The sequence below is a fragment of the Fundulus heteroclitus genome, chromosome 19, assembly GCF_011125445.2.
Source record: "Fundulus heteroclitus isolate FHET01 chromosome 19, MU-UCD_Fhet_4.1, whole genome shotgun sequence".
NCBI classification, from domain to species: domain Eukaryota; kingdom Metazoa; phylum Chordata; class Actinopteri; order Cyprinodontiformes; family Fundulidae; genus Fundulus; species Fundulus heteroclitus.
The window spans coordinates 7990072-8004840 of NC_046379.1; the positions used below are offsets into that span (position 1 = coordinate 7990072).

Below are 14769 nucleotides of genomic sequence, written 5' to 3' on the forward strand. Positions count from 1 at the left end.
TAATGATTCTGGCACTGGAGCTGATTCTGCTCACAATTCACACCCCTGTCCAGTCTCCACCCCTCTGCAATCAGCTTCTACTGGCTTCACCTGTCTCCACCTGCATAAAGTTCCGTCCAAGTCAGCCTCCAGTGCCAGATCGTTTTCGAGCCCCGTGCAAGTAACTTTCCAGCGTTTTTCTACCTGCCTGTCCTAGTATTTGACCCTGACCCGTTACCAGTGTTTTTTGAGCCTGCATTCTCCTAGCCTGTGTCTTTCTGCCTGGTCCCCGTCTCCTGGAACCCTTACCCCTGGACTGCCTCCTAGTGAACCGGATTTCGGATTTGGACCTGGACCCCCCTCTTGGATTTTCCCCGTGTTCTCTGCTCGGTTGGCCGGATTCCCCGATATTGGACCTGGATTGCTTAGTGACAAACGCCTCAAGAAAACCCCAAGTCAAACCGACTTCCTCATCAACCGCTCAACAGCTGTGGTCTCCTCACAGAAGGATTCAAGTCTCACCGCAGCTCGCCTGTTTCTGCCAAGCTCTCCCGGCGACAAGGTCAGTGCGTCACAAGAGTCTTATCATTTATTTTTTGACCAAGTCTAACTCTGCGCCTTCGCCCTCAGGAGTTTTCCGGCCAGTGAGCACGAGCCACAAGAACCGGAGCGGACTGTTCGAGTCTCAGAATAAATCTTTAAGTTTGACTGACCTGTTGTGTTGAATCTTGGATCCAGTTCTCGTTGCATTACACCATTGTGAGATTAATAAAGTTTAATTATTATTATTAGTCATCTAATTGAACTGAAAACAGTTTTGAAATGGCCCAATCAATGCACTGATCCAAATCTGATTTAAAAAAAATCTGTAAATGGGAGGGTTAATTGGCTCAGCACAAAAGACACAAATTTACAGAATTGTTTTTACAAAGAAGACTGAGAAAATACTGTATGTTTTTTTAACTGCTTTCCTGTTGCTGCTCCTCCCACCTGACCTTTCTTCCCAGGTGACTGGCTTCCTGTAAGCAAAGTTTGTTGGACTCACACATTGAGAGGTGAGTTTCTTCTTCTCTTCAAAACTTAAGACTGAACAACTGTTAGTTTTCTTTATTTGGTATTGAACTTTGAAACTTGCAGCTTTGTCTGATTCTGCTCCCCGATATTAGGAAAACATTCATATGATGTTGAAACAAAGTTTTTCCTGTCTACAGTTTCATTCATTCAACATTCTTGTGCTATTGGTTATTTAAAAGACAGCATAACCAGCTGGTTTGTTTTTTGTTCATTTAGCAAACTAATTCATTTCTCTATGTACTTTTACTTTTCAGAATGGTTGTGAGAGTCATTAAATTTACAGCTTCTATGTATATATTTATTTTATTTTATTATATTGGTATGATGTCTGCTTAATGTTGGATTACTTATAACAAGTTTGTAGCTTTAAATGCATATCTTCTCTTTTTTCATTCGAAAATAGATGTAGGCATTATGGATGTGCTGAATGTTTTCTTTATTCTATTGAAACTATAAATACAAGGATGTTCGTGAGAGAATGTTATCGACACCAACATCTTGGTAGCATCTGAAAAGTGATGGGAAGCCTTGTCAGAACAGGAAAAACAAGTTTTTTTACTGCCTGCCAGGCAATGAAAGTAAATCGTAATTAACTTTTGGTTATCCTAAAAAGGTTTTATGTAAGGTCCGAGAAGAAGTTAATAAACTCAACTATTCATTATTTTTCTTAAAATGTTTTAATTAACTTCCTACAAGTAAATAAATTCAGCATGAAATCTATTAAGTAATTGAGCAAACTAAAAAACAAGCAGACGACAAGGAAACTTTCATATATCGCATGCTGTCAGGATCCCCAGGAGTTTGATTATTTAGTGTCAGGTTTCTGGGGATCCTGCAGTTTTGTGGATGTGTTTTCATTTCATATTATTTATCTGTCTACTAGATTCAGTTTCTGTCTAAGTCAGTTTCTGTTCCACGTGATTTTAGTAGTTTTGTTAGATCTTTTTTTCCTGCCTTCTCATCCCTAGTTTAGTTAGATAGTAAATTCTCTCATGTCTGGTCATTCATCGTGTTTTCCTTGTAAGCCCGGCTTCACACTGACTACATTCCTTGTGCACTCCAGCCAGTGCCGGAGCTCGACCCACACACGTAGGGCACCAAATGTTGAGGGGGCACCAAACAAAGTCAATAGTTGATGTATGGTAAACAGCCGTTAAATTTTTCATGTGTGATCAACACATTCATACTTTTTTGGGCCTTGTCTGCACTGTAGTTTGAACTCCAAACAATAAGGGAGAGCTCCTCTGTGTCCCTCTTCCTGTTCACCTCTCGTGCTCAGAGGAGCCCCTCTGTATCAGCTGACAGGGAGTGAAACAGAAAGAACCTTTGGATGTTTTTACTGTTGTAGACAAATAAGAAACGCACATGTAGTTACTTTATACTTAAACAGTACTAAACCTCTTTGAGCAAATGAAAAACAGCTCCACTCTGTCCCATCTGCTGACTCCTAAGAGGAGCAGGTGTGTGCGGCGGAGCCCTCAGTAGCTGTTGGCAGGTAGAGAAGCAAAAGAAATCTGTAGAAACTGTTGAGTTTTCTTTTTTTATTGTTGTGGATAAAAAATAATGTAACAAAACATCAGTTCACATTTAGGTATGCATTAGTGAAACAAGACTAAACTTCTGTGAGGAAGTGAAAAACATGAAAAACAATGAGCAAAAGCAACAAGGCATGATGCAATGTTCAGCCTCTTACATGTATCCTAAATTTAAAAAAATTATGGACTCTTTTACATTTTAGCAGTGCTAAAGTCTGTGAATCTAAAACAATATTTAGAAGTATGGCAGACTCATGATTTTTGGTTTTGATAAATTCTTATTCCTCAGGAAAACAAAACTGATCATCTAGGCCAGTTTATTCTGTGAAGTCTCTGTAAAGTCTTTTTGATGTTTGTGGGGTTTTGCTCCAAACAAATAGAGCACGTGACAGCATTAAAAAAAGCATTTTTCTAACAGCTAATTTTAGAATGAGTCATACTTCTGTATTGCACTGGCTTTTGCTCTGTTTCATTCAGTGTACTTTATTTGCTTCCTTGTTTTAATCCCTCCTAAAATCTGACTGAGGCTTATAAGCATTTTTTTAAAATTCTGAATTTTAAAAGATACACAACATTAAATTTTAACAATTTATTGTGCCATCTGTATTAAATACTGACAGAATAAACAAAAATTGTGGTTTTCTCTCACATTATTTAACTTGGACATAGTTAGAAGTTGTAACAAAACAGGAGCCTATTAGGTTATTGAATAGAAACAAATAGGGTGAAGAGAATAAAATATATGAAACACATATTATCCTCGCAAAAGCCCTCAACATCAGCCTTGCTTTTGCCATCATGTCTTTTTCTGTCATGTTATTATTTTTTGGCATAAGCCCCTCTCCTTTTCTGTCATCACCTCCTTGCCTTCTGAGCATTCAGTGATATTTGGTTGAGAAACTGACACTGCTCTGCCAGGCAGCCCGGCTGAATGGGGATGTTTAGCTAAAATCTTAAAGAACATATTGAGTGTTTTAATTTGAGAGCCAAATAATATAAAGGCCTTTTCCATCCCGTTTAAACAGTGCAAAAGTAATCCCACACCAGACTGTCTGTATGGACCGCTTCATGTTATAATCACCATTATCTTTTTCTCTTACTACTATGGTGTGGCTCCACTTTAGAGTGACCGGCAGCGCCCTCTGCTGGATGGCAGCCATACTATAACACTGAAAGAAGGTCTAAGCGGAAGTTATGACTTAATCGGATGGAACCAACTTTAACCATTAATTGATATTTAATCATAAGTAGTTTATTTGTTTGCATCCCTAATAGATACTTTTTTTGTGTAGATGGAAAATGAATCAAAAAAAGTTCAAATAATAAAAATTAACTTAATAAAATTGCTGTTGCAATGTGTTGATGAAAAAGAAGTTCAGCGTTTTACCAAGCGTTTTAACAAGATTTTTGTCCCTGTGGCTCTACGCTCTTCCAGGAGTGAATGCTGCTTCTCAAGAGTTGGTGTAATCTGCTGGGTTTCCTTAGAGAGGAAACTTTTTGACCAATCTGTATGATTTGATTAAATTTGACTTTGTAAAGCAAATTGAGATGTTATTCATTGGTGCTATATCAATAAAATGCAATTGAATTAAATCACTGAATAAGAGGATAAATTATATTTTATGTTACATTGGTGATCCAAAATGCTGTTTGGAAATTTTACTGGGACACTGCTGGTTTATCATGGATGAGTCCCATCAATGGGCCAGATTTCTGCTTTTTAACTTACAGTGACATGAAAGAGAAAAAACAGTCACTCGGTAGAAGAGCAGATGATCTTTTTACAGCAGGCGTGATGGAAAGTATGAACAGAGTTTATGTGTAGATCAATGATTTATGTTCCCTTTGCAGGTAACACTATTTGTTGTGTTTGTGAACTCAGCAGCATGGATCAGTGTGAGGACACAGACGAGGTCGTCCCTTCCTCCAAAATCCCTCTGTGTGAGGAAGAGGAGAACCAGAACTACCCTCAAAGGTCCGACCATCATCTATAACTGTCTTTACACTGTGTGCATAATTATGAGTGTAGTTGTATGTTTGAAGACAAGTTCTATTACTGAGCCACTCCAGTGTTCTTTGCCAATTAGAAATGGTAATAAACTTTAGAGTTGAATATTTCATAAAGTAATTGGAAGCATTAAATGAACGTTTTCTTGTTCCAATACGATTTGTGCATTGTAAGCGTGAATTTGAAGTTGTAGAGGGATTTAAATTCTAAGTTTTGTAGTTGTAGAATAGAAAAAAAAAATCAAAAGTACAATTTTTTTACATCTGTTCAAAATTAAAGTATAAGTACACAAATTGTGTTCTGTGAGTTGCACATCAAAATCCTCTTACATTCTCAGTTTTGCTCCAAATGGTCCAGAACTATTGTTGCAAAACTATTTGTGCATTGTAACTTTGGTGTTTTGTAATTGTAGATTTTTTTAAATCTGTCACAAGTACAAAATAAGGTTACACCTCTTCAAAATCTTGAGTACAAGTACACAAATTGTGTTCTGTGAGTTGCACATCATAAATGTCTGTCATTCAGTTCTGCTACAGTTGATCTAAAACAAATGGTGCGAAACAAATTCAAACACGTGTATTAATATCTTCAAAAAGAATTTTTTTTTAATATATTTTTTCCTTAACACAAATACAAATCAACGAGTACAACTGCACGAATCTGCTGCTTTGAGTCACAAATTCAACTTTACAAGTTATGCCTTAATTTTGAATTTTGACACAAACGCCCCAACGGTAAAAATTATCTGTGACTTGTGTGTAGTATCCTTGATCAGACAGCAGGGGGCACTGCCTGCTCGGTCAGTCCTTTGAGCTATATTATATAGCTCAGTGGGCCAGTCTGTACCAACCACTGAGCTATATAATACACTGGAGTGCTGATTTAGCCGAAAAACTGAAGTCACTGGCCGCCATCTTGCTACTCCCTACTCTCACAGAATCCCATAGGATTTGGTTCCAACAACAAGCAGTTTTCTGGCTGTGTGAAAACGTTTCACAGGCAATTCTACAGTCAGTGGATGTACTAACACTATCAACTACTAGGGAATTAGGTGCTAAAATATTTTACATGTTATTCATATTAAATATATATATATATATATATATATATATATATATATATATATATATATATATATATATATATATATATATATATATTCAGTAGTGTATATGAAAGCTTTTCAGTAGTGTGTGTGAGAGCATTTTCAGTAGTGTATATAAAAGCTTTTTCAATAGTGTATATGAAAGCTTTTTCAATAGTGTATATGAAAGCTTTTTCAGTAGTGTATATGAAAGCTTTTCAGTAGTGTATATGAAAGCTTTTTCAGTAGTGTATATGAAAGCTTTTCAGTAGTGTATATGAAAGCTTTTTCAGTAGTGTATATGAAAGCTTTTTCAGTAGTGTATATGAAAGCTTTTCAGTAGTGTATATGAAAGCTTTTCAGTAGTGTGTGTGAGAGCTTTTCAGTAGTGTATATGAAAGGTAAAGCTTTTCACCAGTTTATATGAACAGTTCCCACTACTTTGTATGAGAACGTTTGAGTAGGTTATATAAGAGGTACATGGTTTCACTAGTTCATGTGAGAGCTTTTCACTAGTGTTTGTGCAAGGTTTTCAGTAGGTTATATAAGAGGTAAATGTTTTCACTAGTGTATGTGAGAGCTTTTCACTAGTGTTTATGCACGGTTTTCACTATATTATATGGAAGAGTTTAATTTAACATGTGTATATGGAAGTTAATTTTGATTTATGTCTCTGGGGGCACCTCATATCCTCGGGTGAGAGGCGTGCCGACATAGCGGCCATCTTAGGTCAGACCTAGCTGCGCTCAGAGAGAATACAAGTCAATTCAGAAAAATGTACTTTATGTTTTCAGACACTCTGAATCCGGTGAATTCTCACCCGATTTCCAGATAAATCAACTGACTGAAACGTCACCCCTTTAGGGGCTACATGGGACCAATTGATTGAATTAAATTATTGTCTAACTTAATATATAATTTCAATTTTGTATTGAAAGTAAGCAAACTTTCAGAGCTACGTCCCAGGAAGCCCGACTTTAACTCCGCTTATGGGTGCGCAAATAAAAGGACACTAGGAACCAGATCCTGGGGAATTACCTTCCATAAGTAAGATTGTCTGATCATCCTCATGCTTTACAGTCACAGTTTTTCTGGCATAAACACAATATGTGCTAATGGGTAGCAGGGATGGAAGTAGAGAAAAGTACATTAAACACCAAAAACAAACAAAATGGTCCTAAATTACTGGATAGACATGATTTGTGGTGGGGGGGGGGGGGGGGGGGGGGGGGGAGGATATTATACAGTTTTTGCTATGATTTTGTAATGTATTTGATTCTTAGATGCGTTAGGTTTTTTGTTGATTTATTTCCCCCCAGATTGCGGTTTGTAATATATAATTTTTAAATGCTGTTATGAGCACCTCTGCTCTCTGTATATAGTTTTGCTCCTATGTAGATCAGTGCTGTTGTCTGTAGATCGGTGTCTGTGTATATAGCCTATACATACAGTATATATATATATATATATATATATATATATAGGAAGAAAGAGAGAGAAATTTATGTGTGTATAAATTGTGTGTATATTAGATTAATATATAACTGCAAAATATGTAAGTGCATGTACATTTTTCATCCAGTTTGACTTCAATTTAATAGTTTTGGTTCTGAATAAATATATGTAATCTGTCTGAAATGTCACGAGCGTTGTGAACATATGATTAAAATGAGATCTGAGCTACCTCCTATTCATTTTGACAGCAGATGTCTGATCTGTGGTCTGACCCAAGATGGCCGCCCTGTAGGCACGTCGGCCCAGCGGCCGGCAGCGTACAATGGGGCGTCTACGTATATGATGTCTATGATTGTCACTACCCGATCCGTACCGGTAGCACGATCCGTACCATCAGCTCATTTGCGCACGCGCGAACAAAATAACTTCCGGTAGGCAATATTTAATTTTTCTTACTTATTTATTATTTTGTATTTTTTGAGGCAGGGGTTTCTTTTTGTAAATCTTTGTATTTTCATATTTTACAAATAAATACAGAAATATATATATATATATATATATATATATATATATATATATATATATATATATATATATATATATATATATTAGTTTATTTATTGTGTTTTTAATAGTAAAAATGTTTCTCAGTTGTGGTTGGGGAAATAAGAATATATACACCATTTCTTAAAGTACATAAAAAAAACCCCACCTATAAACACGTTTAGGAGTATAGAAACGAATTCTATTTCGATCATTCTTCAGGGTTTTTTTATCATTTATTTGATTTGCATATGTATTTGTGTATTTTGTACTTAATAAATGCATTTTAAAAAAGTATGCCTTGGCTTTGTTATTTGTTCTTTTTTCCATTCGCTGTTTGGTTTTTGTAAAAAAATAAATAATGCGCGTAACTTTATGACGGGGTCTTCTCTTGTTCATGATTTGTACACCAGAGGGCGCTAAACTCTTAATCGATAGTTTTAACTTTTTGATAAAACTCATTTTTAGTACAAGATTATTTGTATAACAAAATTCACCTTATAATTAAGGATGAAAATATTTTCCCCAGTCCTGTTTAAACAAATAATAAAACTAATAGAGTACATTCAGACAACACATTATGCAATTAAAGGACTTCTGAGCATATCCGGTGATGACAGCAAGCAATACAATGGAGAAGGTAAAACGCATCAATTTCTTCTACAAAAATCTTAAATATTTTCTATATAATAGAAAAAACTATATATAATATAGTTTAGCATTCTTTAATGATTTAAGTATAGAAATAAGTATTTTCAGTACCGTAATTACATAATATTTTTGGCGACCTGGAAGTTATTCTGTTCGCGTGTGTGCAAATGAGCTGATGGTACGGATCGCGCTACCTGTACGGATCGAGTAGTGACCACTGAGCTATATAATACACTGGAATGCTGATTTAGCCGAAAAACTGAAGTCACTGGCAGAATCCCATAGGTTTTGGTTGCAACAACGAGCAGTTTTCTGGCTGTGTGAAAATGTTTCATACGTAATTTTATAGTCAGTGGATGTACTAACACTATCAACTACTAGGAAATTAGGTGCTGAAATATTTTACATGTTATTCATTATATATATATATATATGTATGTGTGTGTATGTATGTATATATGTAGATATATATGTATGTATGTATGTATGTATATATATATATATATATATATATATATATATATATATATATATATATATATATATATATGTGTGTGTGTGTATATGTATATATGTAGATATATGTATACATACATGTAAATATATGTTTTTGTATATTGTTATTTATATATTTATAAATGTTATATATATATATTTAAATAGATAAAATGCAAAATATTTCAGCACATGACTTTCTCATTACTTGATAGTTTTAGAACATAACATAAAAGTATATGGCATTTGACATTTTAGAAGTTTTAAGCCCCCCCTGAACATGAGAAAACCCTCGTTATTCGATGCTGTAGCGCACATATTCCCTAGTTACTGGGGGGAAATAGGGAGTACCAATATGGCGGCTGGTGGCTTTAAAGCGACTCGTTCTAACAGCCAGCGATTAGCACTCCAGTGTATAAAGATACACAGTTTTGGCTTTGGTTTAGACGTGTTGTTCTGTTTAGATTACCTGTTATTTACCTGTCACTTTATCAGCTCGGTTCCTTCTTCCCTCAGCAATCAGTCAGCTCCCTTGCCTTGATTAGTTCCACCTGCTCACTTATAATTAGTCTTCACTCCTGTTCACCTGCTCACTCCCCTATATAGTCCTGCCACAAACCTCTCCAATCCCCAGATCATTAACGAGCCCACGGTGAGTTTTGTTCCAGCGTTCCTTTCATGATTGACCTGTTGATGCAAACCTGAGAGCCTTTTTGATTCTGAGCCAGCCTGTCCACTGTTCTGTTTTGTCCTGCCCTGTCTGACTGATTGCCTGTTTTGCCTACCCGAATCTGCCTAAGGAATATCCGAGCTTGCTTTATCCCTGTCGGTACTTCTGCCTGATTTTGGACTGCCTTTTTGTATACCGGATTTTGGACTGCCCTGTTGATCGTTGAGCCTGCCTGTCCCTGTTTTATTATTAAAATCCTGTTTTTGCTTATACCTCGCTTGTTTGGTTGAATTCTGGGTTTGCCTGATTCACGTTTGTAACATTTGTATCAAAACTCAAAACGAAGGCGTAACTTGTAAAGTTGGATTTGTGACTCACAGCAGCAGATTTGTGTCGTTGTACTCGTTGATTTGTATTTGTGTTAAGGAAAAAATATATTAAAAAAAATTCTTTTTAAAGATTTTAATACACATGTTTGAATTTGCTTTGCACCATTCATTTTAGATCAACTGTAGCAGAACTGAATGACAGACATTTATGATGTGCAACTCACAGAACACAATTTGTGTACTTGTACTCAAGAATTTGAAGAGGTGTAACTTTATTTTGTACTTGTGACGGATTTAAAAAAATCTACAATTACAAAACACCAAAGTTACAATGCACAAATAGTTCTGGACCATTTGGAGCAAAACTGAGAATGTAAGAGGTTTTTGATGTGCAACTCACAGAACACAATTTGTGTACTTATACTTTAATTTTGAACAGATGTAAAAAAAATTTACTTTTGATTTTTTTTTTTCTATTCTACAACTACAAAACTTAGAATTTAAATCCCTCTACAACTTCAAATTCATGCTTACCTTAAAAAAACCTCCATAGCATTAACGTGAGATGGAGGCAGATGATCTACTGTGGAAGAGAAAAAGAAGAAGAAAGTTCTGTTTTATTGATGATTAGATTTAGGCAAGGATTTTTTTTATCATAAAAACTAGGTTTTTTGATTATATAAAATGAGACTGAGCGTTTGTGTCTTCAGTCAAAATAAGATTGTCTACAAGATGATATGTTTTTATTTGGAATGTCATATTTTGATTGTTTTATAGAAACTGAACTTTATAGATATTTAGTTTTATGACCTTTTTTTTCCACAGGATTGATCAGACACTAAAACCTGATCACGAGGATGAACCTGAGCCTGACCTTGAACACAGATATGCATCGTTTAAGAGCACCAGTTCACGTAACATTCTTATCAACTTTAACTCAGAGAGTCCGTCTCCATCAGACAGGTAATCTGTCTCCAACTGTTGAAACTATCCCCTCTGGTCTGGTCCGACTTCTCTTGATGGCCCAGATCTGAATTAGACCAGACCGATGTAGACTGAACTGACCCAAAGGTCAGACCACCATCTATTTCAATCTTTAAACTGTATGCACCATTATAATTATTAAATCTGAAAGCAGAAGTAGTATATTTAACTGGTTAAATTGATCAGGATTTATGCATGAATATAGCTGAGTATCATCAGACAGCATGAAACTTAATTCCATGCTGAGCACTAGTCTTTCAACATTCAATATGGAGAAGTAAAACTAAATTTCAACCGGCCATTCTAATAAAATGTAAATAATAATAAAAAAATAACTAATCCTCCAACTTGCTTCTTGCTAGATAAATAAGAAATTAGTTTTAATTCATAATTAGGTCATTCTGAGTTAGCATTCAGGTTTTACCGCTAACTTCAGCCTAGTTTATCCCGCTTCCACCTGGTCTCTGTGCACGACGCACCAGGCTTCAACCCAGCTCTGCTGCAGCTGCAAGTATATGGAGTTGTATCCTCTGTTGCAAAGCCTGCTAATTATGTCAGAGTTGGTCCTCCATATAGGAATCAGAATCAGAATCAAGTTTAATTGCCAAGTAGGTTTGCACATACAAGGAATTTGACTTTGTTTTGATGGTGCAGACAAAAATAAGAATACAATGTACAATAAAATAAAATTGAATAAAATCGATATATATACAGAAGCAATATACATTCAGTAAACTGTGCGTTAATGTAATGCAGAAGCTTGTAAGTTCTGAACGGGGGAGAGAGACAGTGTCCAGTGTCACAGGCGGCTGTAGAATGTATCAAAGTGAGCAAAAGTGAGCAGATTTTAAAGCCATATACTTTACAATAAATTTAGAATCAGAAAGCATAGACTGATTTATTGGGTTGCTGACCATCTTTGTAGCACTCTTAAACACAATATTAAATGTGGACTTCTACTTCAGTCTGTCTATTTTAGAGAAAGAGACTACTTAAAATCTTCATGATTCCTCTACAGTTTGGACCAGCAGAGTTCTGATGCTCCCAGTGGTCAGTCTGCCCATCATGATGAGACACAGCTGGACTCCATATTTATGGTCTGCAAATGCACAACTAGTTTTATATCAGCTCTGGTTACATTAATATTCATGCTGTAAAGTAACTCTAAGGTTTTCATTCTTTCCAATTTAGATCTAATGTTTTCCTCAATGATTCTAGTCTTATATATAACTTTCTCATGATATTCTATTACAGCAAGTGGAGGACAGTATTTTTACCTTTGTAAAGCAAGAGCTGAAGAAGATCAGAACGGTCCTGAGCTCAGGTTGCTCAGAATACTTTGAAGATCGGAGTGAGGATGAGGTCATGCAAGACCATGATGAAGAACAGCGGAAAAGCAAAAAGGCATTATTTAACATCACTCTGCACTTTATGAGGAAGATGAAGCACGGGGAGCTGGCTGACAACCTGCAGAGAAGTATGAGGATTTCTGTAAAGAAAGCCAATAGTAAATGACAACTTTATGAAAATCTGAGACTGATACTTCTGGTATCTGATTTCATTTATATTTTAGAACTTTCTGGCACAATCATTCAACGCAAACTTAAATCTTCTCTGAAGAAGAAGTTCCAGTGTGTGTTTGAAGGGATCACTAAAGCAGGAAACCCAGCTCTTCTGAACCAGATCTACACAGAGCTCTACATCACAGAGGGAGGAGGTGGAGAGATCAATGAAGAACATGAGGTCAGACAGATTGAAACAGCAACCAGGAAACCACAGAAATCAGAAAAAACAATCAAACGTCAAGATATCTTTAAAAGCCTACCTGGAAGAGATGAACCAGTGAGAATGGTGACGACAAAGGGAGTGGCTGGCATTGGGAAAACAGTTTTAACACAGAAGTTCACTCTGGACTGGGCTGAAGACAAAGCCAACCAGAACATCCAGTTCATGTTTCCATTCACTTTCAGAGAGCTGAATCTGCTGAAGGACAAAAAGTTTAGCTTGGTGGAACTTGTTCATCACTTCTTTACCAAAACCAAACAAATGTCCTGCTTTGAACAATTCCAGGTTCTGTTCATCTTTGATGGTCTGGATGAGTGCCGACTTCCTCTGGACTTCCAGAATGAGGAGATCCTGACTGATATTACAGAGTCTGCTTCAGTGGATGTTCTGCTGACAAACCTCATCAGGGGAAAACTGCTTCCCTCTGCTTGCATCTGGATAACTACCAGACCTGCAGCAGCCAATCAGATCCCTCCTGAGTGTGTTGGCATGGTAACAGAGGTCAGAGGGTTCACTGACCCACAGAAGGAGGAGTACTTTAGGAAGAGGTTCATAGATGAGCAGCAGGCCAGCAGGATTGTGTCCCACATTAAGACATCAAGGAGCCTCCACATCATGTGCCACATCCCAATCTTCTGCTGGATCACTGCTACGGTTCTGGAGAACATGTTGGAGAACAGAGAGGGAGGAGAGCTGCCCAGAACCCTCACTGAGATGTACATCCACTTTTTGGTGGTTCAGACCAAGGTCAAGAACGTCAAGTTTGATGGAGGAGCTGAGACTGATCCCCACTGGAATCCAGAAAACAAGAAAATAATAAAGTCTCTGGGAAAACTGGCTTTTGATCAGCTGCAGAAAGGAAACCTGATCTTCTATGATTCAGACCTGATAGAGTGTGGCATCGATATCAGAGCAGCAGCAGTGACTTCAGGACTGTTCACACAGATATTTAAAGAGGAGAGAGGGCTGTACCAGGACAGGGTTTTCTGCTTTGTCCATCTGAGTGTTCAAGAGTTTCTGGCTGCTCTTCACGTTCATCTGACCTATGTCAACTCTGGTGTCAATCTGATTGATGAAAATCACAGGTCCTTGTTTTGGTTTAAATTATTTAACAAACCACATCTAGAATATCTTCACCAGAGTGCAATTGACAAGGCGTTACAGAGTCCAAATGGACATCTAGACTTGTTCCTCCGCTTTCTCCAGGGTCTGTCCCTGCAGACCAATCAAAGTCTTTTGAAAGGCCTCCTGAAACCGACAGGAAGTGGATCACCAACCAACCATGAAACGGCTGATTATATCAGGAATAAGATCAAAGAGAATCCGTCTACAGAGAAAAGCATCAATCTCTTCCACTGTCTGAATGAACTAAATGATCATTCTCTGGTGGAGGACATCCAAAAATCTCTGAGTTCAGGGAGTCTTTCCACAGATAAACTGTCTCCTGCTCAGTGGTCAGCTCTGGTCTTCATCTTACTGTCATCAGGAGAGCTGAAGGAGTTTGACCTAAAGAAATACTTTGCTTCTGAGGAGGTTCTTCTGAAGCTGCAGCTGGTGGTCAATGCTTCTCATAAAGCTTTGTAAGTGCAACTTTGTGGCAAGTAAAATAAATATTGCTGTGTATGAGTACACCTAGCATAGCAGTAGAAATTCAATCTGATAAATTACTGTATAGAATATAACTGTCTGAAATGAATCAGTGCAAGTAATGAGCCCTGTGGAACTCCACAACTAACTTTGGTGCATGAGAGAGATTATTCAGTGACTACTGAAAGTTACAAGGAATTTGGGTCTGCAATGGTCTTGTACACATCATACACTGGCAGGCAGAACAAGTATTTAATCTTCAGTGTGTAAAGGCTGGAGAGCAGGTGAAAGGAATGGAGATGATTGCACTGCTGCAGTAAGAGGATCACAGGCACAGTAAATAATCCTGATTGTAAGGTGCAGTATGGGAGTGAGAGGATCTTCTCATTCAGCCGGGCCAGAATCTTAAAAAGAAGTAATCATTATTATATGCTGTAATTACAGATACAGTGTCCTGTATAAACTACTATAACATACATAGCATCGCGAGTGTTTTACTGAATATGTAGAGGCTCAGCTGAGGGCTAGCTTGTTTTGTTAACTTTGTCAGAAATTTCAACTTGTTTTTTTTATTTTCAGGTTGAGTGGCT

The 14769-nt window shown here is 37.0% G+C and overlaps 1 protein-coding gene across 1 annotated transcript; it reads left to right on the plus strand.

Annotated features, from left to right (window-relative positions):
• The first annotated feature begins 11828 nt into the window (after positions 1-11828).
• LOC105924363 (NLR family CARD domain-containing protein 3) lies at positions 11829-14176 on the plus strand. Its single transcript, XM_021315245.2, has 3 exons — positions 11829-11904; positions 12062-12284; positions 12381-14176. The coding sequence occupies exons 1-3, from the start codon at positions 11902-11904 to the stop codon at positions 14174-14176; spliced, it is 2022 nt and encodes a 673-aa protein (XP_021170920.2). The 5' UTR covers positions 11829-11901.
• Positions 14177-14769: the final 593 nt, after the last annotated feature.